General features: G+C 31.0%; 1 protein-coding gene and 1 long non-coding RNA gene across 9 annotated transcripts in view; one reads left to right on the plus strand and one right to left on the minus strand.

The window, feature by feature from the left end:
• Positions 1-14,141, minus strand: part of LOC145245140 (uncharacterized) — a 119,178-nt gene extending 105,037 nt beyond the window's left edge. The window contains exon 1 of the long non-coding RNA XR_013863001.1: positions 14,092-14,141. This is a non-coding gene — a long non-coding RNA (uncharacterized LOC145245140). The remainder of the gene's footprint in view (positions 1-14,091) is intronic.
• Positions 1-21,496, plus strand: part of LOC145243562 (putative phospholipid-transporting ATPase IIB) — a 392,356-nt gene that overhangs the window by 176,676 nt on the left and 194,184 nt on the right. The window contains exon 1 of one of the 8 annotated variants that reach the window (XM_080106822.1): positions 12,809-12,826. The exons of 5 other annotated variants lie outside the window; for them this stretch is intronic. In XM_080106822.1, the coding sequence (XP_079962948.1) occupies positions 12,825-12,826 (2 nt within the window). In that variant the 5' untranslated portion in view covers positions 12,809-12,824. Of the gene's footprint in view, positions 1-12,808; positions 12,827-14,712; positions 15,366-15,555; positions 15,788-21,496 lie in introns of those variants that run through there. 2 more of the 8 variants (XM_080107022.1, XM_080106940.1) reach the window with 2 other exon arrangements.

Here is a 21,496-nt window from a genome sequence, read left to right on the forward strand (position 1 = left end):
TCTGTAGTTGTTGTCGTCTCACCACATTTTTGGCCAATTAACCCCTGGCACGCTTTGGGTGGGATTGAAACCGCTATCTTCAGACAATGTTCATCTGGAACTGTAGAGATTCAATGTCTCTATCAACTGCGCCACGGGCCCCGAAGGGCGATCAAGGTTGGATTCTTTGATCTTATAAATCCACATTTATTTATCTGATCTTCTATAGTCGGGTCCGTACCGATTGGTATATATATATATATATATATATATATATATATATATATATATATTATTCCTTAATTGGAATTCATTTTTGAGATGAGCATTATATATTAATTTATTTTTATTTCGGACTATTATTCTCATCTTTATTAGTTGTTGTTTTTTTTATCTTTTATTGGTTTTGTTTATTCACAACGTTTCGGCCAACTATTCCTCTGGCCTTCGTCAGGTGGTAACCGCGACGGATAGGAACTTCGAATAAAAATAAATTAATATATAATGCTCATCTCAAAAATGAATTCCAATATGGGAATAATATATATATATATACCAATCGGTACGGACCAGACTATAGAAGATCAGATAAATAAACGTGGATTCATAAGATCAAAGAATCCAACATTGATCGCCCTTCGGGGCCCGTGGCGCAGTTGATAGTGACGTTGAATCTCTACGGTTCCAGATGAACATTGTCTGAAGATAGCGGTTTCAATCCCACCAAAGCGTGCCAGAGGTAATTGGCCAAAAATGTGGTGAGACGACAACTACGGATGGCAGTGATGGCTGAGAATGCAGTTAGGAGATTCAAAGTTCCTATCCGTCGCGGTTACCACCTGACGAAGGCCAGAGGAATAGTTGGCCGAAACGTTGTGAATAAACAAAACCAATAAAAGATAAAAAAAAACAACTACTAATAAAGACGAGAATAATAGTCCGAAATAAAAATAAATTAACTTTTTTTTTTGTTTTTAAAAATATGCTGTTTTGGATTTTGAAAGCTAAATTTAATCATTACAATAACTTTCAGTTGTTACACAAGAACTGATCACACAATTTTATTAATAGAATCACGGTTTTGTGTGTGTGTACAGGGATAAAATACTTGATACTACTGATAGTTGGAGATAATCTGGCGTTCAGGTTCAGCATCTTAACATGAGCACACTTGTTATGTTTAGCCACACTAAAATATCATGATACAATGAAACCGCTCTGTTGATGACTATATATAATGTAAGGTTAGTGGGAGAGAACCTCAGCAGAGTGCTCAATTATTAAGAAAATATAAAAATCAGAGCGTAATATTTATTTTTATGTTACAGAAGATTTTAATCTGTTCTCTGTAACACACGCGCACACACACAGCTGAAAGGGAAAAGATAACAAAATACCAAGGTCTTATGCACAATATGAAAAGTTGGAATCAAACAGACAGATATCATCGTCATTATATATATATATTTTAATTTTCTTATAATTGTAGTCTAGCTGAGGATGAGGTATCTTACTGGATGCCAGACATTCACTTGTTATCCCATAATTTCAACTGAAAGATATTTTAAAGACTTTAGCTGTCCCTTTAAGTGCAATCGTTTGTATCTGTCTTGCACTTGGTTCCAGGTTAGTCTTTGAAATTCTTTTTCAGGAGTCAGGTTGTTGCTATAATTATAGTAATTATATACTAGAATGATGAGCGCCATTCTGTACAACATGCCGATTGAAATAAAAAAGACCGCTCAGCGAATCGAAAAGATATCCAGAAAAATCGGAGAAAAGAATAACTCTAGATGTGCTTGAATAATGACCTGCTGCCAATATATATATATATATATATATATAGTTTTGAGAAAAATAGAAAAAACGAATAAAATTATTAAAATAATCAACGTTTTGTCCTTATTTCAGAGGACATCCTCAAGATATTGAAGTAAAAATGCAACAAAATGAATAAGTTTACAGGAAAAAAAAAAAAAAAAAATGTACATATTTATTTTAACGCATTTTTAAAAGTGTATATATAGACATCGAACCTTCCCATACGCATACATATATTTGTCCTTCCCGACATGGGTAGGATTCAAAAACTGTTCTCTTTTTCGTACGATCTATGACTTTTTCTTTTCTTGCATTTTTACTTCAATATCCTGAAGATGTCCTCTGAAATAAGGACGAAACGTTGATTATTTTAATAATTTCATTCGGTTTTTCTATTTTTCTCAAAACATAACGTCAACCACCGCTGGTATTTTTACATTACTTATACATATATATATATATATAGACGATAATATCTGGCTATTTCGAGGCCAAACTATACTATTACTTCTATTAATGTAGTATTGCACTATTAGCTCAGGATTATCAAGAACTTATGTATGACATGAAACGAAATTGGAAACTGAAAGTGGTTTCAATTATACCAACCATCATAGGAACAACTGGGCTTATGAAAAAGAACTTTAAAAAGTACTTAGCAAGTATACCCGTTGAACCAAGTGCAAGTGAGATACAAACGATTGCACTTAAAGGGACGGCTAGAATCCTAAAAAGATCTCTTGGTTGAACTCCCTAAAATAGGGGTAAATGTCAGACATCTGGTTAGATGTCCCACCCCCAAGAAGAAAAAGATGGAGAAAAAAAAAAAAAACAAGAGTGAGGGTAGGGTAGTATCTGTTTTGTTCTGATGAGATCATCCTCCAATGCATATGTGTTCTGTTTGTCATGATACCATCCTTCTAGGCATTAGTTCCTCCAGGGGGGGGTACTTAGTGTAGAATCTGTTCTGTTGTCAGGAGACCATTCTTCCAGGCATTGCATTCTCCATCAAAAGAAGGGTAGCATACGTTAGCAAAAAAATTGTCACCATCGGATGTTCATACATTTCGGCTTTAAATATATAACAGCTCTACGTAAATACATATAGATCTACTTGTAAAGATTCACTGAATCTACTTGAACAAAAAACGTCATTATTATATTCAATTATACAACTTTTGGTCTCCCCCCCCCCCTGACTAAAGGAGCGTGGACCTGTAAATTCACTCTTGTCTGTTCATCTGTCCGCACTTTTCTCAATAACTACGCCTTGGAATTTTTTGAAATTTTGCACAAACATTAAACATGATATGAGTAAAAAAAGTAACAAAACAGATTTTCCGGGAAAACTCCGGTTGCTCCCCTAGGGTTAAAATGGCTAAAATTGACACTTTTGTGTTTATTAAAACATTTGATGCCTTGGATTTTTATAAAACTTTCTGAAAAGTTGTAACTAACTGATTTCTATATAATTTTGTTTGTCTATACCTCTAGATAACTCTTGGGTGTGTCCCGGGGGGCTCTTTTAGGGCCTATTTTACCATATTTTGGGACTATTTTACCATATTTGTCCAAAATTTTCTGTGTATGTCTATTTAGCAGGATTGCATTGTTTTGAATTCAAATTTAATTAAGGCCTTGGGGACTTTTGGGGCTAAGTGGTGGTGGTGGGGGGCAAATGATGGACTTAGTCATTTCTTTTTTTGCGTAGTGCAGAACTCAAATTTAAGGCTTAAAATTGCACCGTTTGTTCATTTTCACCAGGATTTGACGTCCCCTGGGGACTTTTGGGGTTAAATTGGGAGGGGGGGGGCAAATACTGAACTTAGTAAATTTTTTATGCCTCGTTCACTGTGCACTCACAGGGGACCATGCATGCTTCATTTGTTTAGGACCTAACCCAGCGTTGTTTACTCCCTTAAAAATGAAATAAAAATTTGCGTCTTTTTTGTTTTTAAATTCTTTTTTTTTTTTTTTTTTTCAAGGGCCTTTAAAGATAGCGTGAACAAAGAATTAAAAAATAAATAAATAAAAATCTAACATTTCAGAGTTTGGGATCACTTTCCTATATAAATTTAACGTAAACTGAGCACCTACTTCTTGTCTATATAGCGATCAATGAGATATGTAATCGTTAGCATTTTTTCTTTTTCAAGTTTGGTGGCAAGAGGAAGAAGGAGGGAACGGAAGTGGCGGTCATAAGTCCCCAACATTTTCAAAGCACTTCAAATATTGGGGGGGTGGCAGGGGTTCAAATTTATAACTACAATTTCTATTTGAAATTTTTTTTTTAAATAGAAATTTTCCTTGAAAAAGTCTCACCGTTTTTATTAATTATATTTCTTACTAGCAGTTCAGCCCGACTTTGCTCGAGCCGTATGTACTGTTCATAACTTGCCCTACGTGTGAATACACTTTATGTAAGATTTCAAATGTTTAGACCAAAATTTGTCTGAGTAATTTCGTAGATACCTCAAAGGTCATTTTTTTTTTTTTACTTTGATCCAATTTTGACTTTAACATTTATTATTTTGGTATCAAATCAAAATACAAAGTTTTACCCATGTCCAAATTACCTACATCCAAAATTTCAAGTCTTTAGACCCCAAATTGATGGAGGAATTTGGTAGAATCTGCAAAGGTCAATTCTTTCAACTTTGACTTTTTGGCAGCCAAGTTTTCGCCCCTAAACTGATTAAAATGCTTGTCGCATGTCTGGATACCAGTTATGTATGAATTTCAAATGTTTAGACCCAAAATTTGCTGAGTAATTTGCTAGGCATCACAAACGTCAAAACTTTTGAACTTTGACCCCTTGGCAGATCAAATTTTCAACCTAAACCGATTAAAAAGCTTCTATCTTTGAATACCCTTATGTAAAATTTCAAATGTTTAGACAAGAAATTGACTGAGTAATTTGATAGAAACCACAAAGGTAAATTTTTTTTAACTTAGACTCCAATTTTGACCTCTTAATATTTATTTTTATGGGCTCAAATTAAAAAGTTAGATCCATGTCAAAGTAACCTACATTTAAAATTTTAAGTGTTTAGACCCAAAATTGGCGGATGAGTTTGATAGAGTTTTCAAAGGTTAAATCGTTGAACTTTGACCCCTTGACAGCCAAATTTCTGTCCGGAAACCGATTAAAAAGATTTTCCCAAATCTCAATGCTCTTTATGTTAAATCTCAAGTCTCTAGACCGAAAATTGACAGTTATTTGGGAAGGAAATGTGCATAGACACACACACGTTTACACTTTTATAGATGTATAGATTAATATTATTTCCCAAATTTTTAAGGCTAATAAGACACACATATTAGGCAAAAAAAAAAAAAAAAAAAAAAAAAAGAAAAAGAAAAAAGAGAAGATTTTTATTTCTTTTTACGGGGTAAACCACGTTGGGTTACGACCTAACCCAGCGTGGTTTACCCCCGTAAAAAGAAATAATAATAACCATTTTTTTATCTCCCGCCAAAAATATCAGGAAAAAAAAAAAGGTGCTTGTTAAGATAATTGATAAATCGATGTTTTAAATATGCGTTTGTAAGTAAAAATAACAGTACTTACTTGTCATGTCGAAAATATTAATGTATCCAAAAATTACGAAAATCCATCGAGTAGAATGCTATTGTGTTTTTAGTATTAAAAAAAGTATATCAATATGGTTCAAAACAAATCGACAGCCATTACAGGGACGAAAAGGGGGATAAGTATGTCCCCTGTAATCGCAATCTTCAAGTGTTCACATTTAGGGAAAATGCAATTTCCCTCAATTTTCCGTAAAAATTATTTGTAACTATAAATAATTTTCTACTTAATGAATTTTCGCAATTTTGGGATGTATTACTATTTTCAACATGACAATTGCTTTTGCTTAAAACCACATATTAAAAAAATAATAATCGACACTATCTTAACAAGCACAAAAAAAAAAAAAAAAAAAATCGCATACAACAACAATATAGTGAAAAGAAAACGAAGCAACTCCTGGAGACAATCGCGAAATTCGAAAGCGCCTGTGATGGCCGATAAAAGAACGGCAAAATCTCGAACCTTTTATTACATAAACGGAACCAAACTCTAATCACCGTTACTATAGCAGTATCAGAATTTTGGGGGAATTTTTGACACCCCTAACAGAAAACTGCGATTAAAATATAGAAAACTCGTAATTTCTCTTTCTAAAGTGGGTTATTTATTTTCTTTATAGAATATGCTTCCAAAATAAACTATTTAAGTTGTTTAAAAAATAATAGAAATATTATTTTTCATTGTTTAAAAAACATTGTTTACAAAGTGCGTGCGTGCGCTCTGGGGAGCCATTTTGTTACGATTTCATTAATCAATTGATTTTTATGAGATGAATATTTTTCAATTTTTAAACTTTAAAAATCTATCAAAATTTTCCTATTCGTTCAATTGTTACGTTTTTTTCAGGGTGAATGTAAAATTTTATGCTCTTTCCGATAAACTAAATATAATATTTTAGACAAACGTTGTTTTATAAATTCCAAAAAAAAAAAAAAAGGAATAAACACTTATATACTAGCAAAAGTACCCGTCGTTGACTGAGTTCAAAAACAGCCTACAGAAAATGGACTCTGATTTATGAAACTATGATAGGTTATGAAAAGGAAGTGTTGTAAATTTCGGTTGAATTTGGGGGTATCAAAACCAAAGCAAAATATCATGAAAGTAAAAATAAAATAGATAAACCCCATAATTTATTATACCATACCTGTTCACGCTGAAACACTTATCACAATATTCTGTGGATCTATATTAAAAAAACCTTGTTAAACTTTGTGACATATTTCCATTCTATGGAGGTCAGGTGCGAACGAACACCCCATAATTTTATTATACCATATTTCTTCAAACTGAAACATAATTATCAAAGTATACTTACGCAGATAGATATGAAAAGTCTTTATTAAAGTTTGTGCCTATTTCCATTCTATGGAGGCCATCATGCGCGAACGCAGACCCCACAATTTTATTATACCATCCCTATTTAAGTTAAAACATACTTATTAAAGTATTATTATGTACATCTATATCAAAAACACTTGTAAAAGTTTTTTTTTTTTTAATTTTTTATTTCCATACTTTGTGGACCAGGCACGTACGCAGACCCCACAATTTTAATGAACCACCGTTCTGCCAGATCAAACATATCCATTCCTGTGTTTCAATGCATCTTCTACCATTATATGTGATCAGTTTTTTAAATAGTCAACCATATAGGAGCCTATTCGTGACCACACACACACACAGAGCTTTATATTATATACGAATTTAGGAAAACTCGTCCCGGGAAAACTCGTCTCGGGAAAACTCGTCCCCGGAAAACTCGTCTCCGGAAAACTCGTCCCCTTTCGCTAGGTAGGAAAACTGGTCCCGTATTGAATAAATATCGATTGAAAACACATTTTATGATCGTTCTTGAAGGAAATATTGCTTTTTAAAATGGACTATAGCCCCCCCCCATAATATTTAAAAAAAAATATTTTTATTTGTTTAATTTTTTTTGTTGTTTTTTTTCCTACCTAACTGGCTAAGTTCTTAGTGGTTTCACTTATTTTAAAGCGTTTATTATGTTCATACAAAGTTAATTAAAAAAATTTTTGGTTCTAATTTTAACGATGTTTTTTGGAGTCATAAAAACAATAATAAAAAAACAAAACAAAAAAATTAAAAACTGGGAGCGTTACTTTTTTGTTTTGTTTTTTTAATTATGATAGTTTTTTGTTATGTTTTCGTTTTCTCTCATACCAAATGCAATGCACTCATGCGTTATTTAAAATTATAATTCTATCAATTATCAACATTTATTGTCGTCCTGTCAAATTTTGCAAAAATTAATTAATAAATCAAAAGCGAAATATTTTTCCCAAATCTCAATGCTCTTTATGTTAAATCTCAAGTCTCTAGACCGAAAATTGACAGTTATTTGGGAGGGAAATGTGCATAGACACACACACGTTTACACTTTTATAGATGTATAGATTAATATTATTTCCCAAATTTTTAAGGCTAATAAGACACACATATTAGGCAAAAAAAAAAAAAAAAAAAAAGAAAAAGAAAAAAGAGAAGCATCTCTCGCGTCAAAAAATATTTCGCTTTTAATTTATTAGTTAATTTTTGCAAAATTTGACAGGACGACAATAAATGTTGATAATTGATAAAATCATAATTTTAAATAACGCATGAGTGCATTTGGTATGACAGAAAACAAAAACATAACAACAAAAAACTATCATAATTAAAAACCAAAACCAAAAGCGTAACGAAGAATCGAATCGCTCCCTGTTTTTTAATTTTTGGGTTTTGTTTTTTTTATTGTTTTTATGACTCCAAAAAACATTCGTTAAAATAAGAACAAAAAATAATTTGTAATTAACTTTGTATGAACATAATAAACGCTTTAAAATAAGTTAAACCACTAAGAACTTAGCCAGTTAGGTAGAAAACGGACACTTAGAAAATCGATTTTATTTAAAAAAAAAACAAACAAAAAAAATTAAACAAGTAAAAATATTTTTTAAAAATATTATGGGGGGGGGGCTATAGTTTATTTAAAAAAAAAAACAATATCTCCTTCAAGAACGATCATAAAATGTGTTTTCAATCGATATTTATTCAATTAGGGACCAGTTTTCCTACCTAGCGAAAGGGGACGAGTTTTCCCAAATTCATTACTGTACACATAGATTCGAAAAATAATAAACTAGACAAAATACTGTTAGAAATTCGCTCAATATATATTACCGTGACATAGGTTGACATATATTCGGTGTTTTTTTTTAATAGTATTTTGTCTAGTTTATTATTTATAACACCTATTCCCGAACTTACTGTGTTTAAGAGAGAGTCGGCCGCTATTTTGAATTGTCCAATACATCGGTAAACACTGTATGTTTTTCGAGCTGAATAAACATGTTACATTGAATAAAAACACGAAAAATATATCCAGTTTGGTAGGAAAGTAACTTATCTTGCCTTTGATGACATTTATTTGTTATATATTTGTTTTTTGACAATTTTTTCGAATCTATGTGTACAGTAATACAAACCCAAATCGATTTTACCCTTTTATAACAACAGTAAATAAGTAAATTCTTTTTATATTAATATAAAAAAATATGCGGTCTCGTTTATGAACATAATAAACGCTTTAAAATAAGTGAAACCACTAAGAACTTAGCCAGTTAGGTAGAAAACGGACACTTAGAAAATCGATTTTATTTAAAAAAAAAAAAAAAAACATCAAACAAGTAAAAAAATTTTTTTTTAATATTATGGGGGGGGGGCTATAGTCTATTTTAAAAAAACAATTTCTCCTTCAAGAACGATCATAAAATGTGTTTTCAATCGATATTTATTCAATAAGGGACCAGTTTTCCTACCTAGCGAAAGGGGACGAGTTTTCCGGAGACGAGTTTTCCGGAGACGAGTTTTCCCGGGACGAGTTTTCCCGGGACGAGTTTTCCGGGCACCATTATATACATATATATTAAACAATGTATACAGAACTTTTTAAAATTTTCAACTATTTTAAAAGAATAAACAGTTTTTTTTTTAATTCATTTTAAATAGAATTATTTTTGGCACTCCTATACTACTGGGACGAAATTTCGGAAATCGTAATACTGAATTTTATCTGAAAACAATGGTATCTACGTTTTCCTCGCATTTTTTAAGATGATGATACCCCAAAATTACGAAAATAGAAAATTTATTTATTAAAAATTACGAAAGTAGAAAATTATTTATTAAAGAAAATAAAAATAGAAATTGATGAAAACGATTGCATTTGCTTATGTAAGACAGAGTTAAAAAAAAAAGGAGGTAATTTTCCATTTCGATATGAAAAATGGCTGCAATTTTTCACCTGCTTACACGATTACAGTTGTTTAGTCTAATAATTCAGTAATGTTCAGGTAGTCTCGACTGCATCATTTGGAAGCTAACATTGTAATTTATTAGGATTAACAAAAAAAAAAAAAAAAATCAGTAGAAACCAATTGTTTTTTCTCTGAAAACTCCATTTATTTACTGCAAAATTTTGTTCTGATAGTGTAGAAGCACTCCCTCCTTAAAACAAGTTTTAAACAATATGAATATAACTTTTTAGAATTTTAAACAATATAAACCTTTTTTATTTCATTTTCACCAATATAAACATTTTTTTTTGTTTAATTTTTAACAATATAAATAGAACTTTGGTGCTTATGTATTTTTGGTACTGCGCTATTTTATTTATCTTTCATGTTAAATTCAAGTTTCACAATATCTTTTTATTAAATTGTCAGGTGATAGAACAGAATAGTTACAACACACCCTCTCTCCCTATGTTAAGAATGGCCTTCGAAATAATAACGTTATTATTTTAGCATGGTACCATAAACATAAATACAGTACCGAACTTTTTATAATTTTACATGGTAAATTTTTACTTGGTTTCCATCTTATAACTTTTAATGGTTTTCGGATATGCTGAAAACGAATATTGCATTTAAATTTTCCGCAAATAAATAGTTATATGAATATTGAGCAATATAATTTTTTATTTATTTGTGGTGGTCATAGTTTTTAACTTTTAATTTTATACAACAAAATAGAATTTTTTAAATATAATTTTGAAAGAAATATTGTTCACGGACCTTTTCCAATTTTAATTTTTAACAAACAATATAAACCTTTTTACATTTTAATTTTGAAAGAATGAAAAAGTAATAAATTTCCAATTTTTTCCAAAAAATTGAAAATAATTGAAAGAGAAACGTGAAAATTAATAAATTGCAATAGAATACTCATGTGATTTAATAATAATTACGTGATTCAATTTTGAATTAGAAAAAAATCCTATTACTTAAAATTATAGAAAGTTCTATTTATATTGCTTTTAATTAAAATAAAAAGGTTTTCATAGTTTACAATTATAAAAAGTTGTATTCATATTTAAATTTGTTTTATATTCTGATAATTTAATATTTCTATTTCTATTATTGTTTATCATTAAAAAAAGGTATTCATTGTTTAAAATTATTTATAAAATGGGTGCTAGTGCACTTACTGATCCGCGCTATTTTTTAAATCGTATTTCCAAGTTTAATTAAAGTTTTTTGATGTTTTTTTTTTTTATATTCAATTGTAAGGTTAAAGTATAGAATAGGTACCCCCCCTTAGTTCCTTTTAAGCGATAAAGGGTTCGAGATTATTTTTCCACCTAAACTCCAGTTTTTCCAAAAGAACCCGAATTCATACTCCACGAATAGACGATGAGACTTGGTTGTAGAGTTAACACAACGACGACAAAAAGAAAAAAAAAAAAAAAAAAAAAGGGGTGGGGGCAGGCGAAAGAGAAAATTCGGTTTATCTATTGAGTTTTTTGCGCTTCTACATAATAAGATGAAATTTGGGAAATCGTAAAACTGAATTTCACATGAAAACAATGGTACCTACATATTCCTCGTATTTTTAATATGATTATATTCGAAAATTACGAAAATTGGTAAGGTAGAAAATTATATAAAAGAAAATGAAAAATAGAATTTGATGAAAACGATCATAAGACATAAGAGCGTTCAAAAGGGAGGTAATTTACCGTTTCGATTTAAACAAGATGGTGGCAATTTTTCACCTACTACCACGATTAATTTTTTTTTTTTTTAAATAATTCCGTAATATTCAGGTAATTCACTAATTACTAATTCAGACCACATAAGTTGGAAGCTACCATTGTAACTTATTAGAATTAACAAAAAAGTCTATCGAAACAATTGTTTTTTTTATCCAAAACCTGCATTTATTGCCTACAAAATCTCGTCTCAATAGTATAGAAGCGCAATTTTTGGTAAATATAAATAATTACTCTGCCCTCAAAAATTCCTTTAAAATTACTACTTATAGGTTTTCGGGGTCGCTGAAAACTAAAATAACGTTTAAAATTACGGCAAGCTAGTAGTTTCCAAGATATGAAGAAATGTTAGTTCTAAAAAAGTGGGGGATCACTTTTTTATAATAACTTAACGTAAAATGCACCCACTTTCTGGCCATTATATTTTGTGGTGGTGGTGGTGGTGGGGGGAGCTTTCTTTCCACCCTCGGAAAATTCTTTGAAATTTAGTGGAAGGGCGGGGTTTTGGCGGCCGCGGCCGCCAAAACACCCCCACGCCTCCCACCAAATGTAAACAGAATTTTTGTTAAATATTAAACAGTTCTTCTGCTCGGTTAATATCGGCACGTTACTTATGTTAAAACGGTTAATTAACTGCATATGACCTATAAAAAAACTATACAAGTTCTATAATTGAATATCCCCCCACCCACCCCAAAAAAAGAACGATAAACAAACCGGCAGCCGTGACCATAAAGTGAGTGCATCTTGGATACTACTTGTTCCTTGGAACTTTAAACGTTGGTGGTAATTTTAAAGGATTTTCCGAAAAGTTTTTTAAAGAATTCCCCCCCCCCCCCAAAAAAAAGTCGTGGCCACAAAGTGGGTGATCATTTTATAGAAAAGTGACCCCCCAACTTTTTTAGAACTAACATTTCTTTATATCTTGGAAACGACTCGTTTGCCGTAATTTTAAACGTTATTTTCGTTTTCAGCGACCCCGGAAACCGATATGAGTGATAATTTTAAAGGAATTTTCGAGGGTGGAGTAATTCTTCATATTTACCCAATTTTTTATTCGTGATTCTTTTGTATTTAATTGTTTCGCTTACTTAAACGATGAGGGAGTTACCTACCCTTTCTTTATTTGCCCCCCCCCCTTTTATTCGAGGGGGGTATTTTTGTGGTTATTATTATTAATTTTATTTATTAAAGATTTAAATATTTTTTTACGTGCATAAAAGTTATCCATGAACATGTTTCTTGGTGTCACTCGTCAGCATGGCTAAACTTTTGACAAGGATCCAACTCATAACTGTTCAATCGGCAGCCTGATGTTTTACCACCGAGCTACGACATTTGGCAAATTTTTATGCATGATTTTGTCGCTTTTAAATGTAAGATCTATTTGGTTTATTTATTTTATTGGTGCTCAGTAGTGCAACTGCAACTTACTGATCCGCGCTATTTTTTAAATCGTATTTCAAAGTTTAATTAAAGTTTTATGTTTTTTTTTTATTCAGTTGTAAGGTTAAAGTATAGAATAGGTACAAAACATCCTCCCCATGTTAAGTATGGCTTTTTAAATAACGTTATTATTTCAGCACGGATTTTATACCATTTTATTTTTTTTTTTATTAGCTATTCCTATGTATTTAATTGTTCCGCTTACCTAAGAGTGATAACTAATGAATTTAACAAGGTTATTAAGAGTGCTCAATAAAAGAGCAATATATATATATATATATATATATATATATATATATATATATATATATATATATATATATATATATATTGTAGCATTTTAAAGAAGAAATGTCACAAATTACCATTTTGAATTGTTTACTTGCGACAAAATTAAATCAAGAAAAGATAACTCTATTCAACTAAATCATGGTGGTTAAATCTGCAAAATGATTTCTCAACCAGTCGCAAGCTAAGAAAATTTGGAAATCTTAAAACGAACAATAAATCTACTTGTCTACTTTCAATAAAACTCCAAAAATGGGTCAAATAAGAATATTTACTCTCTCATGGTTGCTGTTATCGAAAGCAGAAATTGACAACCGTTCGTCTTTTATATTTTAGGCCGGATATTTTTTCTTCTTTACAAATAATTTGTTTTCAACAACTTCATTAACTAACGCTTAAAAAAATCATACTTGTTATAATTGGATTAAAAAAAAAAGCAATTCTTGTTAACAAATAATCAAATCAAGCGTTTTTTTTTTTGTAATTGAAATGTTTATATATATTATTTTTTATAAATCGAATTTGACAAAATTAGAATATATTGCAAATCCACCTTTTTATGTAGTCTGAAAGTGTTAAGCTAACACATTAAACATCCTAGTAATAACGTATTCAATACAGAATATTTGGACACGCCCAACAGTAATGAAGTTATCTATGAAATGTTTCCATTTCTTGGCAATCAAGCCATGCCAAGCTTTTATTTTTGTTATATTTATTTATTTTTGAATATTCTCTGTCATATTTAATATTCTAAGTGGACTGGAATAAGGGGAGGGGGGGCTGTTTGAGGATAAACTCTCGGGCAGACCTGAACGAGAAATCACCCCACCCTAATATTTTTCAAAATAAACTAAAATTTTATGGTAACTTTTTAAATTATTAGTTGAATGTACAGAATAATTACCGTCCCATGTTTAGAATAGCTTTCAGTTCAGCCAGCACGGTTCGTTAACTGAAAAAAAAAAAAAAAAAAAAAAAACTCAGTGGGTGGGGTTGTCACTTTCCTATTTAAAAAAATGGCTAGCAGGTTTAAACATATATTTTTCCTATTGCCACTCTGACTTAGAGTTAGTAGTAAAGAAGAGCTAGACTTTTGTTTTTAAATGATTTTTTACATTGACATTTTTCTACTAAAATTTAATCAGTAATATTAACTATAATAATAGATTGTCCAATTTTCATTAACATAGCAAGTTTAAAATCAGATTTAAAAAATGTATATCTGCTGGCTGGCATAATCGAAGATTTTATAAAATGATATTGTTTGAACTGAAGTATGTTATGTAAAAGTCGAACAGAGTTTACGTTACCTGAAACGAAGTAATCACTTTTACATGTAAAAAGCAGAAAGCAGTTTTAATAATTCCAGTAGAATTCGTTGAAAAGGTGTTTAATCTATAATTAAAAAAGGAGGAAGGGAACATTTTTTTTTAATAAAGTATTTTTTATAATTCACTCCAAGACTTAAAATCGTTTCATTACACATCGTTTACGTTCCAAGGTTTTATATTATTGCTCATGGAGCCATGATTATGTCTATCGCCCATTACTAAAAAAAAAAAGTCCCCCTTCTCTATTACGACGTATTAATAAATTAATTTTAACTTCAAAGCCTTCATCATGTCATAATCTTGGAGAGAGCAAAATATATTTAATTATCGCATATAAACTATTTTAATTTTCGAAAAAACTGTTTAAGACGGCGATTTTTCATCATTTAACCGTATTTCTTTCACAAAACGATTCTTAAAAATTACTGAATTTTTAAACGTTAAATTTTGTCATTGTGAATAATGTTACAATTAAAACATTTGGCAAACAGTAACAGAATGGCATCGTAAAAAAAAATGAATTTGACGACTTTCATTAATTTAGGACGTTATATCGTACACGACAGTTGAATTTGCAACACCCAACCCTCTGCAGGTTGTATACTATCATTATTGTTGATGCTCATCAAAGTAGTCAATCGAGTTTTCTTGGCTTTTGTAGTTCGTTGCTGCTAGTGACGCCTCGTGTGGATGGTGATCTTAGATGGTCACAATTCGTATTCATCTTCAAGCATAAAACAAACAAAAACCTGAACGAAGGAGTAAGAAGCGATAATCAATTTAGTTTATTTTACCGGCTTGGATGAAATAACCTGTGAATTGAGCAAAACAGCAACAAAAAATATTCGTGCGTATATGTTTTACGTAATTTCTTTCTTTTTTTTTTTTTTTTTTTTTAAATCTGTTTCTCGTCGTCTCCTTCACCCTCTGTTACTTGTTTAGGCCCGATCATGATTTTTTCTTTCTCTCCATCCCCCTCCCCCTGTAACATTCCGCCCCCAACATTCTATATTTGCTGCTTCCTCTCGTTGATGTCTTAACCATGTGATTTCTTGTATTTTTCTGACTCACCCCTTTACACTTGTCACTCGGGCTTTTTTTTTTTGTTTGTTTAATTCGTCGATTGTTTTCTTTGCTCTAACCCAACCGGGTATCTATCTCCACAAACACTTGAAAGCGACTATTCGTAGTTTTTATTTTTTTATTTTTAGTTTTCTATTGTTGATTTCATTTAACTTGAGAGTCAAAGTCAAACACCATAAGAACTGGGTGAGTTTGTTGAGTTTGTTTACTTTCGCTTTTAAAGCGGCCTGTTTTTCGTTTATTTTTTTCTTTCCCCTGATAAAAATATCACACACACCTTTTTTTTTTTTTTTTTTTTTTTTAGATGTGTGTACATGTTTGGTAGCGTGGTTTCATTCAGGCAAATGTTATTATTTACTAAGTTTTTATAAATATCTGATTATTTAACCAATTTTTGTTTAAGATTTATAATCACATATAAAAAAATATACGGGTAAAACACAGACTGCGATAGGTTTTTTCAGATTAAATTCGATTTTTATCATGTTTTGTTGTGTATTTTAGCAGAGAAGCCAACAAACGAAAAATGGAAAAAATTCAAATATATAACAAATAAATGTTATCAAAGGCAAGATAAGTTACTCTTCTACCTACCTTGATAAGTTTTGTGTGTATTTTAAAGTTATTTCGGCTCGAAAAACAAGCAGTTCCCGAGTTAAGTTAAACCGACAACATGGCCGACAAGAACATGCCGTTTTCAGATTGTATGACTCAAAAGTAGAAAAATAAACAAAATCCCGATAGAAATCTACACAATAAGTGTCACTTTAACAATTCGATTGTTAGGTGAAAGTATAGAATAATTATAAACTACTTGATCAATTTTTGTGATTTTTTTTTTAATAATGTACAATCTTCATTCCGTGACAAGTATGTTATAACGATTTAATTTAACGTAAAATATATAGAAGTATTATTATTATTATTTTTATTATGAAAATAAAGTATTTTCTACATTGGATTTCTTAAACAACAGATCACAGAAATGTTAAGGAATGGTCTCTATTTACTTGTCTCCCCACGAGGGAAAAGTTAGACAAAAAGTAGGTAAGTAGGTTGTTAAAAGTCCAGTTCCACAAAAAAAAAAAAAAAAAAAAAAAAAAAAAAGCAGTGGGACAAAAATAAAAATTACCCCAATCGAGAATTACTTTTTCTTCCCTGAACTGGGGGACAGAACATATACTCCTCTTTGATTAATTCATTTTATTTAAAAAAAAAAAAAAAAAAAAAAAAAAAAAAAAAAAAATTAGGGGCAGAGAGAGAGGGCCAATCAAAAAAAAAGTGTGTTGGACATCCTTATCATCGTATCTTAAAGTTTTCTAATATATTCCTCGCTAGAGTTTTCAGTCACCATAATACCACATTCACACTAAGGATTGTCCTACTTAAGATACACAAATCAAGTTTTTTTTCCCTCACTTTGAACTTTAGCCCGAAGACCGGGTTTATTTGTACCGTTTCTTAATTTTTTTGTTTGTGCTACTTCCCACAGTCATTTCTATATAACTGTTCTATTATCTCCCCTTTTTCATTTTTCGGCGTTGCCAAAAAGAAAGAAAGAAAGAAAAAAAAAACTTCCGTAAATGCTAAAAAAAAAAAAACATAAAAATTGTTGTTTGATAAATTTTATTATTCTTTTACTCTCTCCTTTAAATTCTCCATAAAAATAAATGGCAACCAATAGTTGTTCCTTTAATTTTGTCTTTATTTATTATCCGGATTTAGAGTTAGTGACGTATTTTGTAGTTGTCAGTACCAAAACACTTTTTTTCTTTTTTTTTTTTTTTTTTTTTTGTGTAACAAATATAAAAATAAATAAATAAAAGAAAAAATGAGAAAAAAAAAAAATGCTGGAGAATTTAAGCAAAATCTCGTGAATAAAGACAAAGCAACCATAAACAAAAGTGAGGCAAAATAGAAAAAAAAGAGCAAATGAAAAACAGGCACGAAGAGAATATTAATTTAGTCCAGTTTTGTTGAAAAATAAAATGCTGAATTGCTTTTATTTCCCAAAGCAGGAGTTTTCAGGTATCAATTATAAAGGGAGTATTCTAGAATTAATTCTATAAAATGGAACGACAAAGTTAAATTTATCGTCCGAACGATAATAACAAATTAGAAACGAGAAAATATACTTTGTCCCTTTTAAAATAATGATACAGAAAAGAACAGTTTTACTTGATATGTGAAAAGGGGTCTTTAAAAATGTTTTTTCCTTTTTTTATTCAATCCTTTTCGTGAGAGGCACTCTCACAGTCTTCTAGAACCTTCTAGTTCTAATGTTTTGGTTTTCTTTTTCTTTTAAAATAAAAATGTCCTGATGAGAAGAGACTTTTGGTAGAGATGTCTTCCAAGACAGTCTCTTTCTTTAAGAACATGTGTGCCGATAAGCAATATGTCTTGTATCACTAGCCGGCAAATTAGATTTGTTTCTTACAGAAATATATCTCGGAAATCAAACAGTTCCTCCATTAGTCCTTTGAGAACTAATTTTTCCAGTTGAGAATGAAATTGTAAACGTTTTTCCCTAAAGGAGGAAAATCCAGAACATTTAACATCAAAACCTTTTTCTTTTGACAGAGTTACGGCCAGCACGATCTTCAGACTGGTGAAACTCAAAAACTAAGGAAAACAAGCAAAAGCCCTTCCTCCCTCACCTAACCCCCCCTTCTTCTGACAGGGCAAGCAAAGGTGACTATGGGATAGGGGGTGATGGTGATGATGATGCCAGGTCAAGAAGTGTAGGCCTTCTATTTAAAGGCAAAAAGGGCTGAATCCCATCCTGTGTCCCGGCACCGCTTCATGACTGCAAGGATTTAAAAAAATGAAATCCTCAAAGTAGTAGTGTTAAGGAATTTAATTTTCTTTTTTTTTTTTCTTTTTTTGCCATCACATTTTCAATCCGACATTTCTTAAGAATCCTGCCATTTCTTGGAAAGTTATATCCTTAAAATGCTACCCGATTAACTAGTAGTCCAAAAGTGGGTGCTCATTTTATGTTAAATTTATATGAAAAACTGGTCCCTCCAATCTAAATTATGAATTTTTTTTTTTATTTGGATTTTTACTGTCTAATAAAACAAAGTATAAAAAAATTTCCAGGTGTGTACAGTTGTTTTATAAATCTTTGATTACACTTATAACGTAGAAAACTCTGTCCACCTGAAATTATATACTTTTCTTATTAAACTAAAACCATGCCTAGTGACAAAAAAGGTGTTTTAAATTCAATTAAGGTAAACCTGTTTACTAGTTATTTTTCTTAAAATAAAGTCATCGTAACGCTTTATCTTCTAACGTTTGTGATGTGCACTAGTCTGTTACTTTTACATTTCCTTTCAGTTAAATCAAAGATATTAATGAACAATCTGTATTGTTTGCATGATTCAGACTTCTGGTCTCATCTTGTATGTTATTTTCACAATGTTTTGGCCAATATAATCTCCAACCTTCAAGTGCATCTCGTCAAACACTAGAATCTGTATGAAATTTCAAATGGAACTATTTAATCCACAGAGTGAGTTACAACCTTTTACTCTTCAGTCCAGGTGATACAATTACAATTTATGTAAGACCTCTACCTGGGTGTGGCTGATGGATCTAGAACAAACTACACCTGTGGATTAAATAAATTCTGTACAAATTTCAAAGTTCGACCAGATGCACCTAAGATCAGATGTTACATCGACTGGAACGTAGTGAGAATAATACTCAAGATAAGAACAGTAGTTTGAATATGAGATGCCTTCAATAAGTTTCCAGACTTTTTTTCGTATGAGTACTTTTATTTATAGAACTCTCGTCCCCCTTCAAAGTAATCTTCTCCGGCTGCAATGTACTTATTGTACCATTTCAACAACCCATGGAAGTCCTCTTGTGCGAGTGCGTCAATGACCCTCGTCACAGTCTCTTTCATCTTCTCAATTGTCTCATAACGGCAGCCTCTAAAGTTTTCCTTGAACTTAGGGAATAACCAAACGTCACAAGAAGAGCCTGGACTATAAGGAGGGTGAGGAACTGTCTTGATGCCCATCTTAGTCAAAGAGTCTGTAACAAGGATGAAGTACCCTTGGGACAAACTTTGTGCAAATCTTCCGCATCTTCAGTTCCTCACAAATAATTGTGTGTACAGCTCACACACTCGCATCAAACTGCACTTATTGTCTTTTTAGACATGTGATGGTCTTTATCTATGAAATTCTTCATTTGGCCAATCAACTCTGGTGTTCTGACTTCCTTACTCCTCCCACACCTCTCAGCATTCTTCAGGCCCATTGCCTTCCTTGAATCTGTTATGCCATTCAAAAACTGATGCTCGTTTTATGCAAGATGGTCCAAAAGCAGTCTGAAGTATTTCATACATTTCTGTGGTATTTTTTTCCAAGTTTAAAACATTTTTATTATTTTAACACTTTATCTTCTAACGTTTGTAATGTACGTTTACGTTTCCTATTTTAAAAAAACTGTTTCAGTTAAATCAAAGATATTAATTAACAATCTGTATTATTTCTAAGGTGTCCTGCATCCAGATTGCATTTTTGAAATTCACCAGCTGTGACAATCAAGCTTTAGTAGGGTGCATTCCAATTCTAGCTGTAGCTGTTCATTTGAACCTGAAATTATAAAAGTTGGTCAGTTATCTCATAGTATGTTTAGTTATAACATACTGAATTTTCAAGAGTTTATGACAACATTAAATGCCTGTACAAAACCGTCTGAAAAATTATCGAAGGCACCTTGTAATTCAAATTATCTATCCTCATTCCAAGACTAAATTTTTCTTTTTAAAAAGAGAATGAATCCTAAAGCATCTACCAACTATATGATTTTTTTTGTGTGTTCAAATCTGGAAATGCTGGACTATGTGAAATTTTTTTTTTTTTTTTTTAGGAGAAACTAAAAAATACGTGTGTGTGTGTGTGTGTGTATATATATATATATATATATATATATATATATATATATATGTATATTTCTCAGTACTCCATTCTGATTATAACATTGAACTGGTCTGGAAAACTTCAAAATGTGAACCATGTAGAAAATCTATGAGAAATAGTTAAAAAGCAGCTTTTTGAAATGCAACCTTCAAATGCTTAGGTCATTAAATAAATATGGATGAAAATAAATCTTTACAATATCATCATTCTTGGCATGTAGACATACTGACATTTTGGCATGACTCATTAGCTTGTAGAGCATCAGCAAGCAAAATAAACAGAACAAAATTGTTGAAAAGATTTGTTTTTAAGTTTTTTAGCAGAGGGAGTATTAGTCAGAAGTTAACATTTTTTTTTCTTTGCAGGAATCAGTCTGGACTCGGTTAATTTAAAAAAAAACAAAAAAAAAAAAACAGAAGCAGGGCTGTGGAGTCTATAACAGGAACACTCAAATTAATTCTTATGACATTGTCAGAGTTTAACTCGTGAAATTTTATAATGTTGATTTCCAGTCTAACAGATCTTCTTGCATTCACGTTGATCCAGTTGAACTGGCTTTTTCCTTTGTTTGCACATACAGCGCCTGCTATTCCCAAATGGTCACTCATCTGTTACTAACCAGGTTCATCGTTGCTTAACTTAAGTTAAAGAGGATTTGTGTGTCAGCATGATTATGCCAGATATATATATATAACTCAGATCAGTTTACTTGCTTAGGTGTTTGAACCGTCCTTCCAGTTTCAAAAAATTATTTACCTATTTCATGGCCGCCCTGTCTTAAGTCCGATATTAAAAGCCACTGCTGCTATTCAAAGCATAAACAAAATCAACAATATTTTTTGTTTTAACTTATTTTAACATGTTTTTCTTACAAATAAATGTAATTAAACTCTGTTGAGTTAAAAAAAAACCCAAAAAACAAACTAATTTAAATATAAATATACAATATAACTAT

This window comes from Euprymna scolopes, chromosome 1, assembly GCF_053919585.1.
Source record: "Euprymna scolopes isolate OS-2025 chromosome 1, ASM5391958v1, whole genome shotgun sequence".
Classification (NCBI taxonomy): domain Eukaryota; kingdom Metazoa; phylum Mollusca; class Cephalopoda; order Sepiida; family Sepiolidae; genus Euprymna; species Euprymna scolopes.